Source organism: Lacerta agilis, chromosome 1, assembly GCF_009819535.1.
Source record: "Lacerta agilis isolate rLacAgi1 chromosome 1, rLacAgi1.pri, whole genome shotgun sequence".
NCBI classification, from domain to species: domain Eukaryota; kingdom Metazoa; phylum Chordata; class Lepidosauria; order Squamata; family Lacertidae; genus Lacerta; species Lacerta agilis.
Genome location: NC_046312.1, coordinates 50680416 through 50694222, shown reverse-complemented (window position 1 = coordinate 50694222; position 13807 = coordinate 50680416). Strand labels below are relative to the sequence as shown.

Here is a 13807-nt window from a genome sequence, read left to right as displayed (position 1 = left end):
GCTGAGAGGAGTTGCAGTCCAACACATTTGGAGGGTTGGGGAAAGCTGAACTAAGATTTGTCTGTCTGATAGTAGTTTGCTTTTAATATCTTCCTCCCCCTTCTCCAAAGCTGAGCTTGTTTCAGTTTTTGGTGGTGAGGAGAGAGTAGGTGACAAGCGCCATCTTCTGGTGACTTGCTGTTTTAACACTTGGCATTCTTTGGTTAAGTTACTGCTTTGAGGAGGCATGTACGAATGGAGCTGAGCTATTGTCTTATATTTAAATTACTAGCACTCCGAAAATTCAGAACTCTGGATTGGATCCAGAGGTGCAAGAGCAGAATTAATTCTGGGATTACAGTGTTCTATGAACTGATGTGTGAGAGCTTGCAGAAGACAACGTGGGCTTATTAAGCATGTGTCTGTTTCTCATTTTTACAATCTTAAAATTCATTAAATTTCTGAAGCAACTTGCAATGTTCTTTTTTTAAAAAAAAATCCTCATGAAAATTCTTCAGCATTTTAGTGTGCTTTTATTCTTGTGCTCAGTTTTGACCATTGTACACATTTTTGCGAGCAGTTTCTCCTAATATACTACAAATACATATGCTGTTTTTTTTTTTTTTACCAATATATTCCTTTTTATGTGCACTGCCCCCTACATGCATTCCTGTAAACATTGTTCGGTTGGAGAACCGCGTAACAAAATGCAGTGTGAATTTTGAAGGTGGCTGTGCTTTGGTTCTCAGGTTGTTTTAGAGTTTGAATTTGATAGATTTGGCTTCCGTGTGGACGGAATCAAATTCCTCCCCTTCCTTTAAGTGATTTCTTTCTTCAATGGCAGCTGTCTTGCTGTGGCTGGGCTACACCAGAAAATTGGAAAAACAACACTTTCCTCCAGGACGGAAACCAGACATCCTACCCTTGCTCTTGTGGCAATGACTCGACTAACTCCCTCTCAGAAACAGGCTTCTGCTCTTTGGGTACTGTTTCCAACACCACAACGGCCGAGGACTGGCCTGTTAGAAAGCAGGTGAGTGTGTCTGACTTAATGGACAACCTAAACGGCCTCGGTCCTGTATACCTGAAGGAGCGTCTCCACCCCCACTGTTCAGCCCGGAAACTGAGATCCAGCACCGAGGGCCTTCTGTTGGTTCCCTCACTGCGAGAAGCAAAGCTACAGGGAACCAGGCACAGGGCCTTCTCGGTAGTGGCGCCCGCCCTTTGGAATGCCCTCCCATCAGGGGTCATCAGAGAGATAAACAACTACCTGTCATTTAGAAAATACCTGAAAGCAGCCCTGTTTAGGGAAGTTTTTAATCTGTGACTTTGTATTGTATTTTGATATTTGTTGGAAGTCGCCCAGAGTGGCCGGGGAGACCCAGCCAGATAAGCGGGGTATAAATAATAAATTATTATATTATTACTTAATCCCATTGCATGAGGTTGTATAAAAGCAGGTGTAGCCAAGCCTCAGTTTAGGGGCCTGATCTGCCACCTCAAGCAATTTTTCCTGGCCACCCAACACCCGGCCAACTTGGTGGCAGCACCAGAAAGGGGGAAAAAAAGAAATAGTTTTTTAAGTAGGTGCAACACTGGAATGAGCAGAGCACGGTGCCCAGATGAAGAGGCAGCTGCAAATTGCTGCCTCCCCTGTTGTCAGATTGATGATTTGATTGGAGAGCGTGCAGTAGTCCCTCTCCCTCAACTGATCCATGCAGATCAGCTGAGGAAGGGAGGGGTGTGTGCCTCTCTATGTTTTCATGTGGGTGTCTGGGGTGGTCACACCCAGGTTTGGCCAATCCAATCCAACCCCTGGCATGAGGCTCCCAGCGGATTTATCAAGGGTGAATGTGGCCCTTGGCCAAGAAAGTGTATCTACCCCTGTATGAGAGTTTTCCTGCCCTTAAAGAAAGAGAGTAAGCTGGAAGATGCCAACAAGGTGCAGGCTGTGCCGTTTCGGAATACTAAGATATTGCTGTTTTCTGCATGGACCTAATTTAACACGACGTCTGGAACAGAATCTAGAGATCATCCCCCCCCCACTTAAAGGAAAAATACCTCTTCCTGAGACACTGAAGAGTTGCCACCAATCAGAGTAGATAATATGAAGCTGGGTGGACAATGGTATAAAGCCTTTTCCCGTGCTCCTATCTGAACAAACCCCACCTTGCAAATATGTGGGGAGGGGGGGTGAGGATCCTTTTGCATGGCATTAAATAAATGCTTGGCAAGTCATTTTTCTTACCCTTTTGTTTACCCCCAGGGCTGTAGGGAAGGTGTGCAGAATTGGTTACAGGAGAATCTTGGCATCATTCTTGGAGTCTGTGCAGGGGTTGCTTTCATTGAGGTAAGATTCCTCCCCCCGACACACACACACACTCACACACACACACACACACACACACACACACACTGTTTTATAGAATGCATCCTGGACGGATGGATCTTGTACTTAGAAGCAAGGGACACAAGGTGTGTAAGCTCCACACACCAACATTGCTCATCTGGTCCCATCATTACTTACAGTGCTATGCAGTTGTGGTGGCTTCTGAGTTGTAGATGCTTCACCATCTCAGAGCAGCATAAGCGTGTGCGGAGTCTGGACTGTAATGTGGCCTGAGACTATTGTCTCATGCTGACAACTCCTTTCCCGGTTCTTACTCAAGACACTTGCTGGAAGCTAACACTTTAAGATTGTGTTGCTTTCTCTGCCTTTTCTCTTATACAGGGGTCTTGCCAAAACAGCCAGCACTGCAATTAGATGTAAAAAAAATCTAGCCTTGCCTAATTAATGGAGTCTGCTGTCAGGGACCATTCTGAGGAGGGCTGCACTTGGGAGCCCCCCCCCCCCCCCCGCCGCTCCAGATCCTGAATCTTCCCAGGAGCAGGAGGATAGTATAGATTTGGAACAGCGGTTTGCAGAGGGACATAGTTCAGAAGGCAGAAGCTGGGAAATACTGGATGGGGAACAGCTAGGAGAAGAAACATTGGAAGAGAGGGGGTTAACAGATTCACAGTCTCTGGACAGCATTCCTCCACCACCCTCCCCGAAGTTGAGAATAGTTCAGAAAGTGGCAGAACAGAAAACACAGAGGGTGCAAGCTCAGATTACAAAATGTAAAAGTGATGTAGATTAATAGAGACAGAAGGGGGTGGGCTCCTTCATTGGGAGCACCGCTATTAATAGATGTGTTCTTTGTTCTCTTGCTGTGATTATTAAAGTTTGTAACCTGTAGGAAGACTCCTTTTCCTTTGTTCTGCTTATCTACTTCCATGGGGGAGGAAGCCGATTCCCTGAAGCCTGACATCTGCTACTTATGAACTGAACCCACAATGCTAAGAGGCTTTCTTGCCCAGTTTCACTTTATTGCAGTGCTCAACTTAAAAATAAAAGCGTTTTTTTTAATGAATAAAGGGGGGGGGAACTACTGATTATTTATTTTTATCTTATTCGTTAAATGTATAGCCTGTCTTTCCTCCTGAAAGTGGGCCGAGGCAACAAACAAAAGATAAAACAATGTGTGGTGTGGTGCAGTGATTGCAGTGTTGGACTGGTCTGTGGATGACCAGGGTTGAAATCCCCACTCAGCCATGAAGCTCCTTTGGCCAGCAGCTGCCTCTTTCAGCGAAACCTACCTCACAGGGCGGGGAAATGGGAATTAGCACAGGGATCCCCCCACCCCTCGGGTGCTTGCAACCAACCGTCTCTTTGACCAGCTGCATTTTTTGCTTACTCTTTGTAGCTCCTGGGGATGATTCTCTCGATCTGCCTCTGCAAGAACATACACACTGAAGACTACACCAAAGTGCCCAAGTACTGAGACTGGTGGCCTCAAGAGCTGTCCCGGAGCTAACGGGGCATTTCCTTCCTCGTACCCAGACTGTCTTCATCACTTACCATTCCTCCTGTGGCATCCAGCATTGCTATGGATCAATTAGGCTGCACTGCGGCTATTAATTCTTTGAGGGATCAGGGGCTTGGGCAGCCCCTCCTATCTCTTGACTGTTCTTCTACGAAGCTGGCCATTTTAAAGTCTTCCTCCGCTCGTGTGATGCCCTGCACCTTTACTGCCAGCACCATGCTAGACAGCCTCTTCTTTGTTTTTATCCACTTCTGACGCATTGTGACTAAGCGTAAAATGCTCCTTTTTCTTTCGCAGCTGTCTGCTACCATTGATTTGTATATTATTTTCCACTAGGAAGAACTTTTGGGGGGCTTTAGCTGTTGTCGGTGGTTTGGGGGTCTCTCCCAAAGAAATACATGCAGTAGGAAGGAGCATCCTTTCTCTAACCTGACACCCTGGCCTTCCTTAAACTCACTTCCTCAGATCTGCTGAATTGTGTCTCTTGAATAGTTTTGCATAGTTCTGCTATAGTCCCCCACACCCCACCCCAAGAAATGTTCCCTTTTCACTTACTGCACCATCTTCAGTGACTTCAATCTGATGGAGGATTGGCCCAGGCCCAGGCTTATGATGTCACCAGCTAGTAGTAACAGGGAAGTTGACTTGGGAGATTGGATTTTTGTACAAAACAAAACAAACCTTATCTTCTCTGCCACACTCTTCTTCCTTTCTGAATCTGGTTAGCTTGGAGGCACTTTAGAGCACACCTATAGCATACGTGAGCCTGCGCAGGCTCAACTGGAATATGTTCTTTGGTTGCCAACTTTTTTAGAGGTGATGCGTAATAATGTGTTGTGGTAAAAGAATATCTAGGATTGATGGCTTTTTTGTACCAGTGGTGGTGGGGGAGCATTTGCTCTGACCTTTAGCTTGTGTAGCGACTCCTTCCTGTTAACCTAAATCTCTGTTTGGGGTGCCATCTTTAATTCAGAGACTCATTGTAGCAGGGAGCCTCTGTCTCGGTGTTTCACTGGGAAATGTGTTTTGCACCCAGCAGCCATGCTAGGTTCTGCTCCAGGACTGAGAGCAGGGAGGGCAATGCAGTCCCATGAGGGGAATCCCTTGCTTTGGGGACAGCAAAACTCCGGTAAGGCCTGTGGAAAAAGGAGGGGCGGGTGGTAGTCTCATCCAGGTTAAGCGATTACTCCTGAGCCACATGACACTCACTGACTGTTGCATGGAACGCTTCCATTTTAGCACTAAGATGGCACTTAATGTAAACTTTCAAATTTGGACAAATCATTTCCTCTCTCTCTCTCTTTTCTTCATATGCTGAGAGTCCTTAATCTCCTTGAATGCACAGGCCAGCAGGGCGCATCCTAGCACAACACCGGGAGACTCGTGGAGGGGAGAGTCTACAAGAAGGCATGAACGATTGCCCTGTGTGGAGATTTTTTTAACAGGCTTGAGGTGGTCTAAAGTACAAGTCCCAAATCTGAGAAGAGCCTCTCATATCTCCATGCACCCCAGAAAACATATGCTCCTAGTTCTTAAATAATGACTGGTGGTGACAAATCCAAGAAAAAGCTATTAATAATGTTTTGCTTTGGGGGTAGAGTTAAGTGCAGGAAGAGGACCATCAAGGAATCTGCCTGCCCCATGTTGAGTCCCTTCCTCATTTAAAAGCAAACAAAGCTTGCAAAAGGGACTTCCCTGGGAGTGATTGTTTTTGCTCTTCTCACCTCCAGCCTGGTCTTTCCTTTTCCTTTTCCTCCCCCCCCCCCCTTTGGAATTGATTGTAAAGCTAGGTTTTATATTCACCTCTTGTGCTTCGATTGATAAGCTGTTTATGCTGTGGTTCTTCTCTCGGATTCAGCGCCGAGTGGAAGAAAAGCTGAGCCCCTTCTGGATTTCTCCTTTTTTTTTTTTTTTGAAACCTCTTCCAAATGGAAGAAATGCATGTACAGATTTAAACAAGTAATGGGTGGGTATTTCAGTAATAAAAAGATTTGCTTAAAAAAAAGAAGTGTCTGTCTTTGTGTAACATACTACTGAAGTGGCCTTAAATATGTTTAGGGTGCTAAGAGAAGAACGGGGATCTGTAATGTAGAGTAATGCTGAACAGTCATTAGCTAGTGCCAACACTGCTTATGCTGATTAGTTTTCATTTCACAAACAGAAGTGTGTGTGTGTATTTCATATATTAAGTACATTTTGAAAAATGGGCTTGATAGGAATTGCAGAACACTAATCATTCAAACGGCACAAGACATAGGATTGCATAGGATTGCATTTGATAATGGTGGAAATGCTTGTTACCAAAATCCTTGGATAATAAGCATGAGCAGTCTGGTCACCTTACTCCTACGTAACTGTCAACCAGTAATCTTAACACAATTAACCATCTGAAGAAGTGTGGTATCTGAAGAAGTGTGCATGCACACGAAAGCTCATACCAAGAACAAACTCAGTTGGTCTCTAAGGTGCTACTGGAAAGAATTTCCTATTTTGTTTCGACTATGGCAGACCAACATGGCTACCCACCTGTAACTGGAACAATTAACCATGTGTATAGTAATACCATTTCCTATCCACTAAGGGGTGCTGGTGCTATATGAAAACATACTACTGTATAAAACAGCAGCCCTTAGTCAATTGTCTTGTTCTTGGCATGGAATTTGTTCACTTGGATGCATGTTAACTGGACAGTGTACACAATTCCTAGTTTAGACTATCCTTTTGTACACTTTCTCTGCCCTTTCCTAAGAATTGCTGGTGTTCTTTGCACACTCCCCACTGAATTCTTAAGTGCCACATTGATAAAATAGTTCTCCCAGTTCATTTGGTAAATAAGCCATCCTATGAGTTAAGAGTCTAGAAATGGGATATTTCCTGCTCCTGAGGTACAGTTTCTGTTGTGGTACTGTAATTGTACTGGGGGGGGGGGCGGGGGGGGCGCTAGACCTTGGAGCTAATACCTGAACAGTATCAGTTTAGACAAAGAGGGTAAACACTCAAACTGAATATAGAAAAGTGCAAGATTTTAATGGTGCATAAAGGTGCACGATAAAGGAGTTGAGATGTCCTCTTAAGTAAACCCAATTTTGTGTGTGACTAGATGACACTGTTTGAAAGTTGTAGTCTGTGATTAGCTAATGCTAACTATAGATCCATATTAGGACAAACATGGATGATTAAGGACTTATGCATAAATCTCCATAAAAATCTGTGTTGTCTTTCTTCTCTCTCTTTCCACCCCTAGGACATTATTGCTGGTTACTTTCTCCCCTGTTTAAATGCAAATGCAATACCAGCCTGTGCAGTGTGGAGGGCAAAACACTATGGAGGGCTACTGTGTCTTTTATTAGAACCTTCCTGTTTGTCATTACTAATCCTGTGTAATGACGCAAGGAGAAGGGGACGACAGAGGATGAGATGGTTGGACAGTGTTCTTGAAGTGACTAGCATGAGTTTGGCCAAATTGAGGGAGGCAGTGGAGGATAGGGGTGCCTGGCGTGCTCTGGTCCATGGGGTCACGAAGAGTCGGGCATGACTGAACGACTGAACAACAACAACCCCTGACCATTAGGTCCAGTCGCGGACAACTCTGGGCTTGCAGCGCTCATCTTGCTTTACTGGCCGAGGGAGCCGGCATTTGTCTGCAGACAGCTTCCGGGTCATGTGGCCAGCATGACTAAGCCGCTTCTGGCGAAACCAGAGCAGTGCATGGAAACACCTTCCCGCCGGAGCGGTACCTATTTATCTACTTGCACTTTGACCGTGCTTTCAAAATACTAGGTGGGCAGGAGCTGGGCCTGAGCAACGGGAGCTCATCCCGTCCTGCGGATTCAAACTGCCAACCTGATTGGCAAGCCCTAGGCTCAGTGGTTTAGACCAGTGTTTCCCAACCTTGGGCCTCCAGCTGTTTTTGGACTACAACTCCTATCATCCCTAGCTAGCAAGACCAGTGGTCAGGGATGATGGGAATTGTAGTCTGAGGCCCAAGGTTGGGAAACACTGGTTTAGACCACAGTGCCACCCACGCCCCTAGCAAAGGTAGGGCATTACTAAAGAAATGCCCCCTAATCTCTCATTTCCTATTGCAGGGGAAGGCTTTAATTAACAGTCAACTCATAAACTTTTCTTTGTTTGTTGTGAAACGGTTACTTTGCAATTGAAAAAGATTGAGAGGAAACAGGAAAGGATGAGCCATTGGCAATTTGGGGGGCAGAAGTTGTAAGGAGAAAATCTAAAAAAGAAGAAGTGCAATATATTGTCAAACATGCAGCCTTGATCCTCAGTGAAGACAAACAAGCCCTGACTGTACTCAACAGTTTCCTATCTATGATCTGAGATGGGCTGAAGTGCATTTGACAAATGTTCTGCGCATAAAACACACACAAATCCCAGGGTGGTGGTCTCATTTGAACACGGAGCAGATAACGTTCTCATTCCTCAGGACGGATGCATTCCCTCACATTTTGAAATCGGCATGATAAATGGTTCTTTAATGGCCTGAGTCATTATGGAAGCGCATTGTGATTTCAGATTCCTGATTTATTTCAGAGCAAGCCTAATCGTGTAGAATAAATGCATCCAGATGATTGAGTGGGTTCAGCTTTGGTCACAGTGTCTACAGATGACATAATATCCCATTATGGCTCCAGAGTCAGGAGGAGGAGGAGGAGGGCTATGTTGCGCACGCCATAAAATTCAGGGTGGTTTGAAGAAAAAGCAGACTTTTTCCCTAGGATTTTTGGTACGATCATTTTAAAAACGAAAAGGTGTTTATGGCCTTGGCTCCGCTGCCTCTGTGTGACTATATTGGCCGTGGCCTTGTTCTGTAATGTAGTGTCTCCAGCTAAAGTGGGTTGATGAGTTTCAACATGGGTGGGATCATCCCCCCAGAAACCTTTTCTCTCTTCCCTCCCCTCTGCATTTACTAAAGTCCGGATGTAAATTGGCTAAAGTTGCCTTGCTTTGTGCCTGCAATCGTTTTAACATGAAGGCCAAGTACAGTCTATATAAAGAGCAAGGACTGTCAGCTATCCTGTGCAGAAGCCACAGCCTGTTCCTCCAAAAGGTCTGGCCAACATCTTCTAGGTTAGTGCGAGCCAAAGTTCCCATGTGATGGTTTGGCAGTTGTGGATGAGCTTTCTGGTCTTGCAAGGGTGGTGTGTGTGCTCGTTTGCATCTTTTTTTAAAAAAAAAATATGTGGGGAAGGCACGCAACTCCCAGGGAAATGCAGGAAAATTTAAAAAGAAAAGCTGTCTTAACACCAAGTCAGACAGCTGGTGTATCTAACTCAGTATTGTCTCTTGACACCCTAAAATATAAAACAAAAGTACAATGAATAAAATAAGAGGCAATTAAAAATACACAGGTAAAACAAACAAATGAAAACCAACATCAGGTACCTGGCAGGGAAGTAGTTATCACAGCAAGTCAATAGTCTGCCCAAACAAGAAGGCCTTCATTTGCTTTGAAATTATAAAGACCCAACTTCATCCCACCTTTTCAAATTAAAGCCAAGGAAGGAGCAACCAAGTCTCTTCACAGGTGTTGCTGGACTCCAACTCCCATCAGCCCTAACTACTAGCCTTGGTAGCTAGGGCTGATGGGACTTGCAGTTCCCCTAAACTAGGCTGAGCCTATGTGTTTAATCTACAGGATTACACTCTTATCCGCACTGGTTTTTTCATCCAGATTCTGACAAATGCGTGTTTGCTTAGGGGGCAGAGAGCCAATAACCACAGAGTCTGTATAGCTATATATCACCAAGAAATAAGTGTTTCCAATTTCCCAGCTCTTTAAAAATATTCCCCTAAGCAACGTATGCCTCAGTTTTAGGAGTTGTGCTTTCAACAATTAATTTGTTAGCCAGACACTTGGATGGTTAACAAGGAGTGACTATTCAAAAGTAAATCTAACTTGTCTCCCTATACCCTTGTAACATTTAGTAAATGTGTGTCCCTATTTTCCAGGGACAGCCCCAGATTTACAATAGCTGTCACAGTTTCTGATTTGATCCCGAAATGTCCTGCTTTCCCTTAGGACGTGCCTATTTTGATCAGAGAAATTTTGCGAGTTACCCTACCCACAAGCCACCTGAAGGCAGCCCTGTATAGGGAAGCTTTTTTAAAAATAATAATAATAATAATAATAATAATTAAAATGTTTTATATATGTTGGAAGCTGCCAAGAGTGGCTGGGGCAACTCAGTCAGATGGGTGCAGTAAAAATAGTAAAATTATTATTATGGAATAGGATCTCCCTATTTTCATCAGATAGGCGTGCCTGGCGTGCTCTGGTCCATGGGGTCATGAAGAGTCGGACACGACAGAACAATAACAATTTTCATCAGAGAAATGTTGGGAGGGTATGTCTTTGCTAGCCACCTCAGAAAACAGGCCTCAGCCCCTTGCATGGCAATAGCAGTAAGCCTTTCATTGTTGGAGAGGACATGACATTGCCAGATACTCCCAGAAGCTGTGCCACTGATATTCAGAAGGAAAGGTTTCTGAATGGACACAATTACTAAATAGAGCCACCATGTTTAGAGGCAGTATACTCTGGAAAGCAAGAAGTGCACCAGGTGACTTTGGGCCAATCACAGGCTCTCAGCCTAATTCACCTCACAAGATTGTTGTGAAGATAAATACGGAGGCGAGAGGATCTTGTATGCTGCCTTGAGCTCCTTGGATGAATTAAATACATGCAATTTAATTATAGAAACTTGGAGAGGGGTGTTGCCTTCATGTCTTGCTTCCTGGAGGTATCTGGCTAGACCTACATTGGCTCCCAGCATGTTTCTGAGCACAATTCAAAGTGTTGGTGCTGACCTTGAAAGCCCTAAATGGCCTTGGCCTAGTATACCTGAAGGAGCGTCTCCACCCCCATTGTTCTGCCCGGACACTGAGGTCCAGCACCGAGGGCCTTCTGGCGGTTCCCTCACTGTGAGAAGTGAAGCCATGGGGAACCAGGCGGAGGGCCTTCTTGGTAGTGGTGCCCACCCTGTGGAACACCCTCCCATCAGATGTCAAGGAAATAAACAACTATCTGACTTTTAGAAGACATCTGAAGGCAGCCCTGTTTAGCGAAGCTTTTAATATTTGATGAATTGTTGCATTTTTATATTTTGCAGGAAGCCGCCTAGAGTAGCTGGGGAAACCCAGCCAGTTGGGCGGGCTATAAATTATTATTATTATTATTATTATTATTATTATTATTATTATTAGGGGAATGTTTGACAATTAAGTCTTTGGGTAGTCAGTGTTTAGTTGAAGTTTAAGACTTCCAGAAGCCCCAGAAAGAAGATGGCATTTCCAAAACCAAAACTCTTTCAGAAAGTTGATTTGAGAGAAGAGAGGCCCAGCTCTGGACATTGTCCATTCTATCCTGATTGCTCATGTCCTCAGATTGTGCTGCACTACTTCTTTTTCCAGAAGTAGTGCTTTCAGAGACTTATTTGGGTGGCATGGGAGGTGGGGCATTTCCTTGCTGCTCACCAAGAGGCAACCTAATCTCCGTCTGGAACTCCAGCCAGCTTCTATGGTCCTTGAGTTCCCCGTGTCATCACATCCTCTTACTCAAAGGTTTATGAACTTCCTTAATGGCTCTGCTTGAATGCATCCTTGCTGCCCAAAGAGCCAGCTGCTCACCAGCTCTAACCCAAACAATGTGAGGCCATAGGATATATCCTGACACCTGATCCTTGGCTTTTAAATGGGAAGCTGCCAGGCAGCTTTTGTTAAGAAGGCTATGTCTTGGCAGAGGTTGGGTGGGAGGGAGAAGGAAGATGTGCTGTGGGGATGGGCAAATCTACCCATTTCAGTTTCTCGTTTTTCCAATCTTAAGTTGAGTTCTGCTACTCTTGATACCCTTGCTGTCTATACAGGGGTTTGCCCTGGCATATGGGAAAAGGGACCGACCCTCATATTTTAAACAAATTGGGACCCAAGCTGTTCTCTTCACTGTCCTGCAACTCACCATCCCCAATAGTGAGAGAGAAACAGGGCTGTTCCATTGCACGATGCTAAAAACTGAACCTGTTGAACTTCTACTTCCGAAGGTGTAAAGGGCAATGCAGCCCTGCCAGAAATAAAACAATTTTACAACAGCAACTCAAGTGCTGAAGTGTATGGTGTTTTCTGTGTTTTGAGACAGCTTTAAAATTATTTTGTTGTCTCTTTTTGGTTATGTCATCTACTTAAGGGAGCAAGTTTCACTTACACAGAAAAGCGTGTTTTTAAAATGAAAAGCCACACTGGAGGAAGGAATTAGAGAAACAAAATGAAATGCACAAAAGGGTTAAGCACTCCCTCCTTTCCCCGCTACTTGCCTGCTTTAAATTCTGCCCCCAAACACCTACAGTGGGTTTTAAAATGAGAAACAACCAAGAGTTAGGGCTCACTTACAGCGTTTACAGACTGCCAGCACTTTGCAGGAGGGTTTCAGTGTATCATAAGAAATTTAAGTTCAGCAATCAAAGTGGATTAAATCATCTGCCACCCTAGCACAATGCATCCACATTTAAAAAGAAATGGTTAGGAAAGTGACAACGTGGAAATGCCTTGAAAAATGTGGAATGAACAAATGGTTAAGCAGAAGTCATATAACCGCCCCACAAACAAATCAGAACAGTTGCTCAATAAAGACCAGGTGCAATCTAACCTCTGCATAAACTTTGTGCAAGCAGATCGCAATGAATGCTCCATAAATAAGTCGCCTGCAGGAGCCGTTATTCATATCAGTGTGTGGCATGCATTTATCCCCTGGGTTTCAGCTCTAAAATGTGACTTCTTAGTTCTGTTTCTTGTCCCGGAGGATCAAGATGACTCTGTGTATAGTTAACAGTGAGAAATGGAGATTGAGGAATTCACTCACTTCAGAAAACTTCAGATAATGAGAACTGCTTGAGGAACAGGAGTGTGTGCCAAATCCCATTTCTTCCTCCCAACTTAGTTCCATCTCCAATGCAACATTAACACCATAGAACGTTTTTTAAAAAAATGTTTCCCAGGCACAGAATTACTAAATTATTCCAGCTCAGGCAGTGCCAAATCATTGCTGATTATTATTATTAGTCTGTGTTGGGAAAACTCCAAATACAGCCCTTTACTACAGCTTTTTCCTTTAAATTTCACTCACAGGCTAAAGAATGGGGATTTTCTAGTTGTCCGTACCCAGTGGGTTCTGGTCTGCCTACTCTCACTATAATCCCTTCCTCTGACTTTCAGCTCAGGCTAAAAGCAGAATTATGGGGCAGAAGTGCAATTCTATTCATAAGGGTGCTGTCGAGTGCTGGAAACAATTATTTGAGATACAAATCACAGCTCTGTAGAATAGAAAGAAACTGAATCGCATGTTCTGGTTTTTCCAAGACTCTTCTGAAAGCTGTTGCAAAACACCGTCAGACAGAGGGAAGGTTTTCAGAGTGACTGTTGGTTCTACTGATGTGCTTAGGAATCACATCTCTCCAACTATTATTCAGACCCAGCTGAAAACAAGAGATCCTCAGTGGAACTGCATATGTGCAACTTAACAGCTGGAAGCACAGAGCATTTGAAGTCAGAATTTAATGCTCCAGAACAGGAGCTGGGAGCCAGGGTGGTGTAGTGGTTAAGAGCAGTAGATTCGTAATCTGGTGAACCGGGTTTGATTCCCCGCGCCTCTACATGCAGCTGCTGGGTGACCTTGGGTTAGTCACACTTCTCTGAAGTCTCTCAGCCCCACTCACCTCACAGAGTGTTTGTTGTGGGGGGAGGAAGGGAAAGGAGATTGTTAGCCGCTTTGAGACTCCTTAGGGTAGTGATAAAGCAGGATATCGTATCCAAACTCTTCTTCTTCTTGCTGGACTACAACTCCCAACAGCCCCAACTATTGGCCATGCTGGCTGAACCTGATGGGAGTCGGAGTCCAACAACATCCTGTGGGTGCTCCACCCCTGCTCTGGAGGTTGTTTAGGCAACAAACAGCG

General features: G+C 44.5%; 1 protein-coding gene across 2 annotated transcripts in view; it reads left to right on the top strand.

The window, feature by feature from the left end:
• Positions 1-5853, top strand: part of CD82 (CD82 molecule) — a 67092-nt gene extending 61239 nt beyond the window's left edge. For both annotated transcript variants that reach the window (XM_033149448.1, XM_033149458.1), the window contains 3 exons: positions 824-1012; positions 2246-2329; positions 3726-5853. In XM_033149448.1, coding sequence (XP_033005339.1) covers positions 824-1012; positions 2246-2329; positions 3726-3803 — 351 coding nt within the window. In that variant the 3' untranslated portion in view covers positions 3804-5853. The remainder of the gene's footprint in view (positions 1-823; positions 1013-2245; positions 2330-3725) is intronic.
• The last annotated feature ends 7954 nt before the right edge of the window (positions 5854-13807 follow it).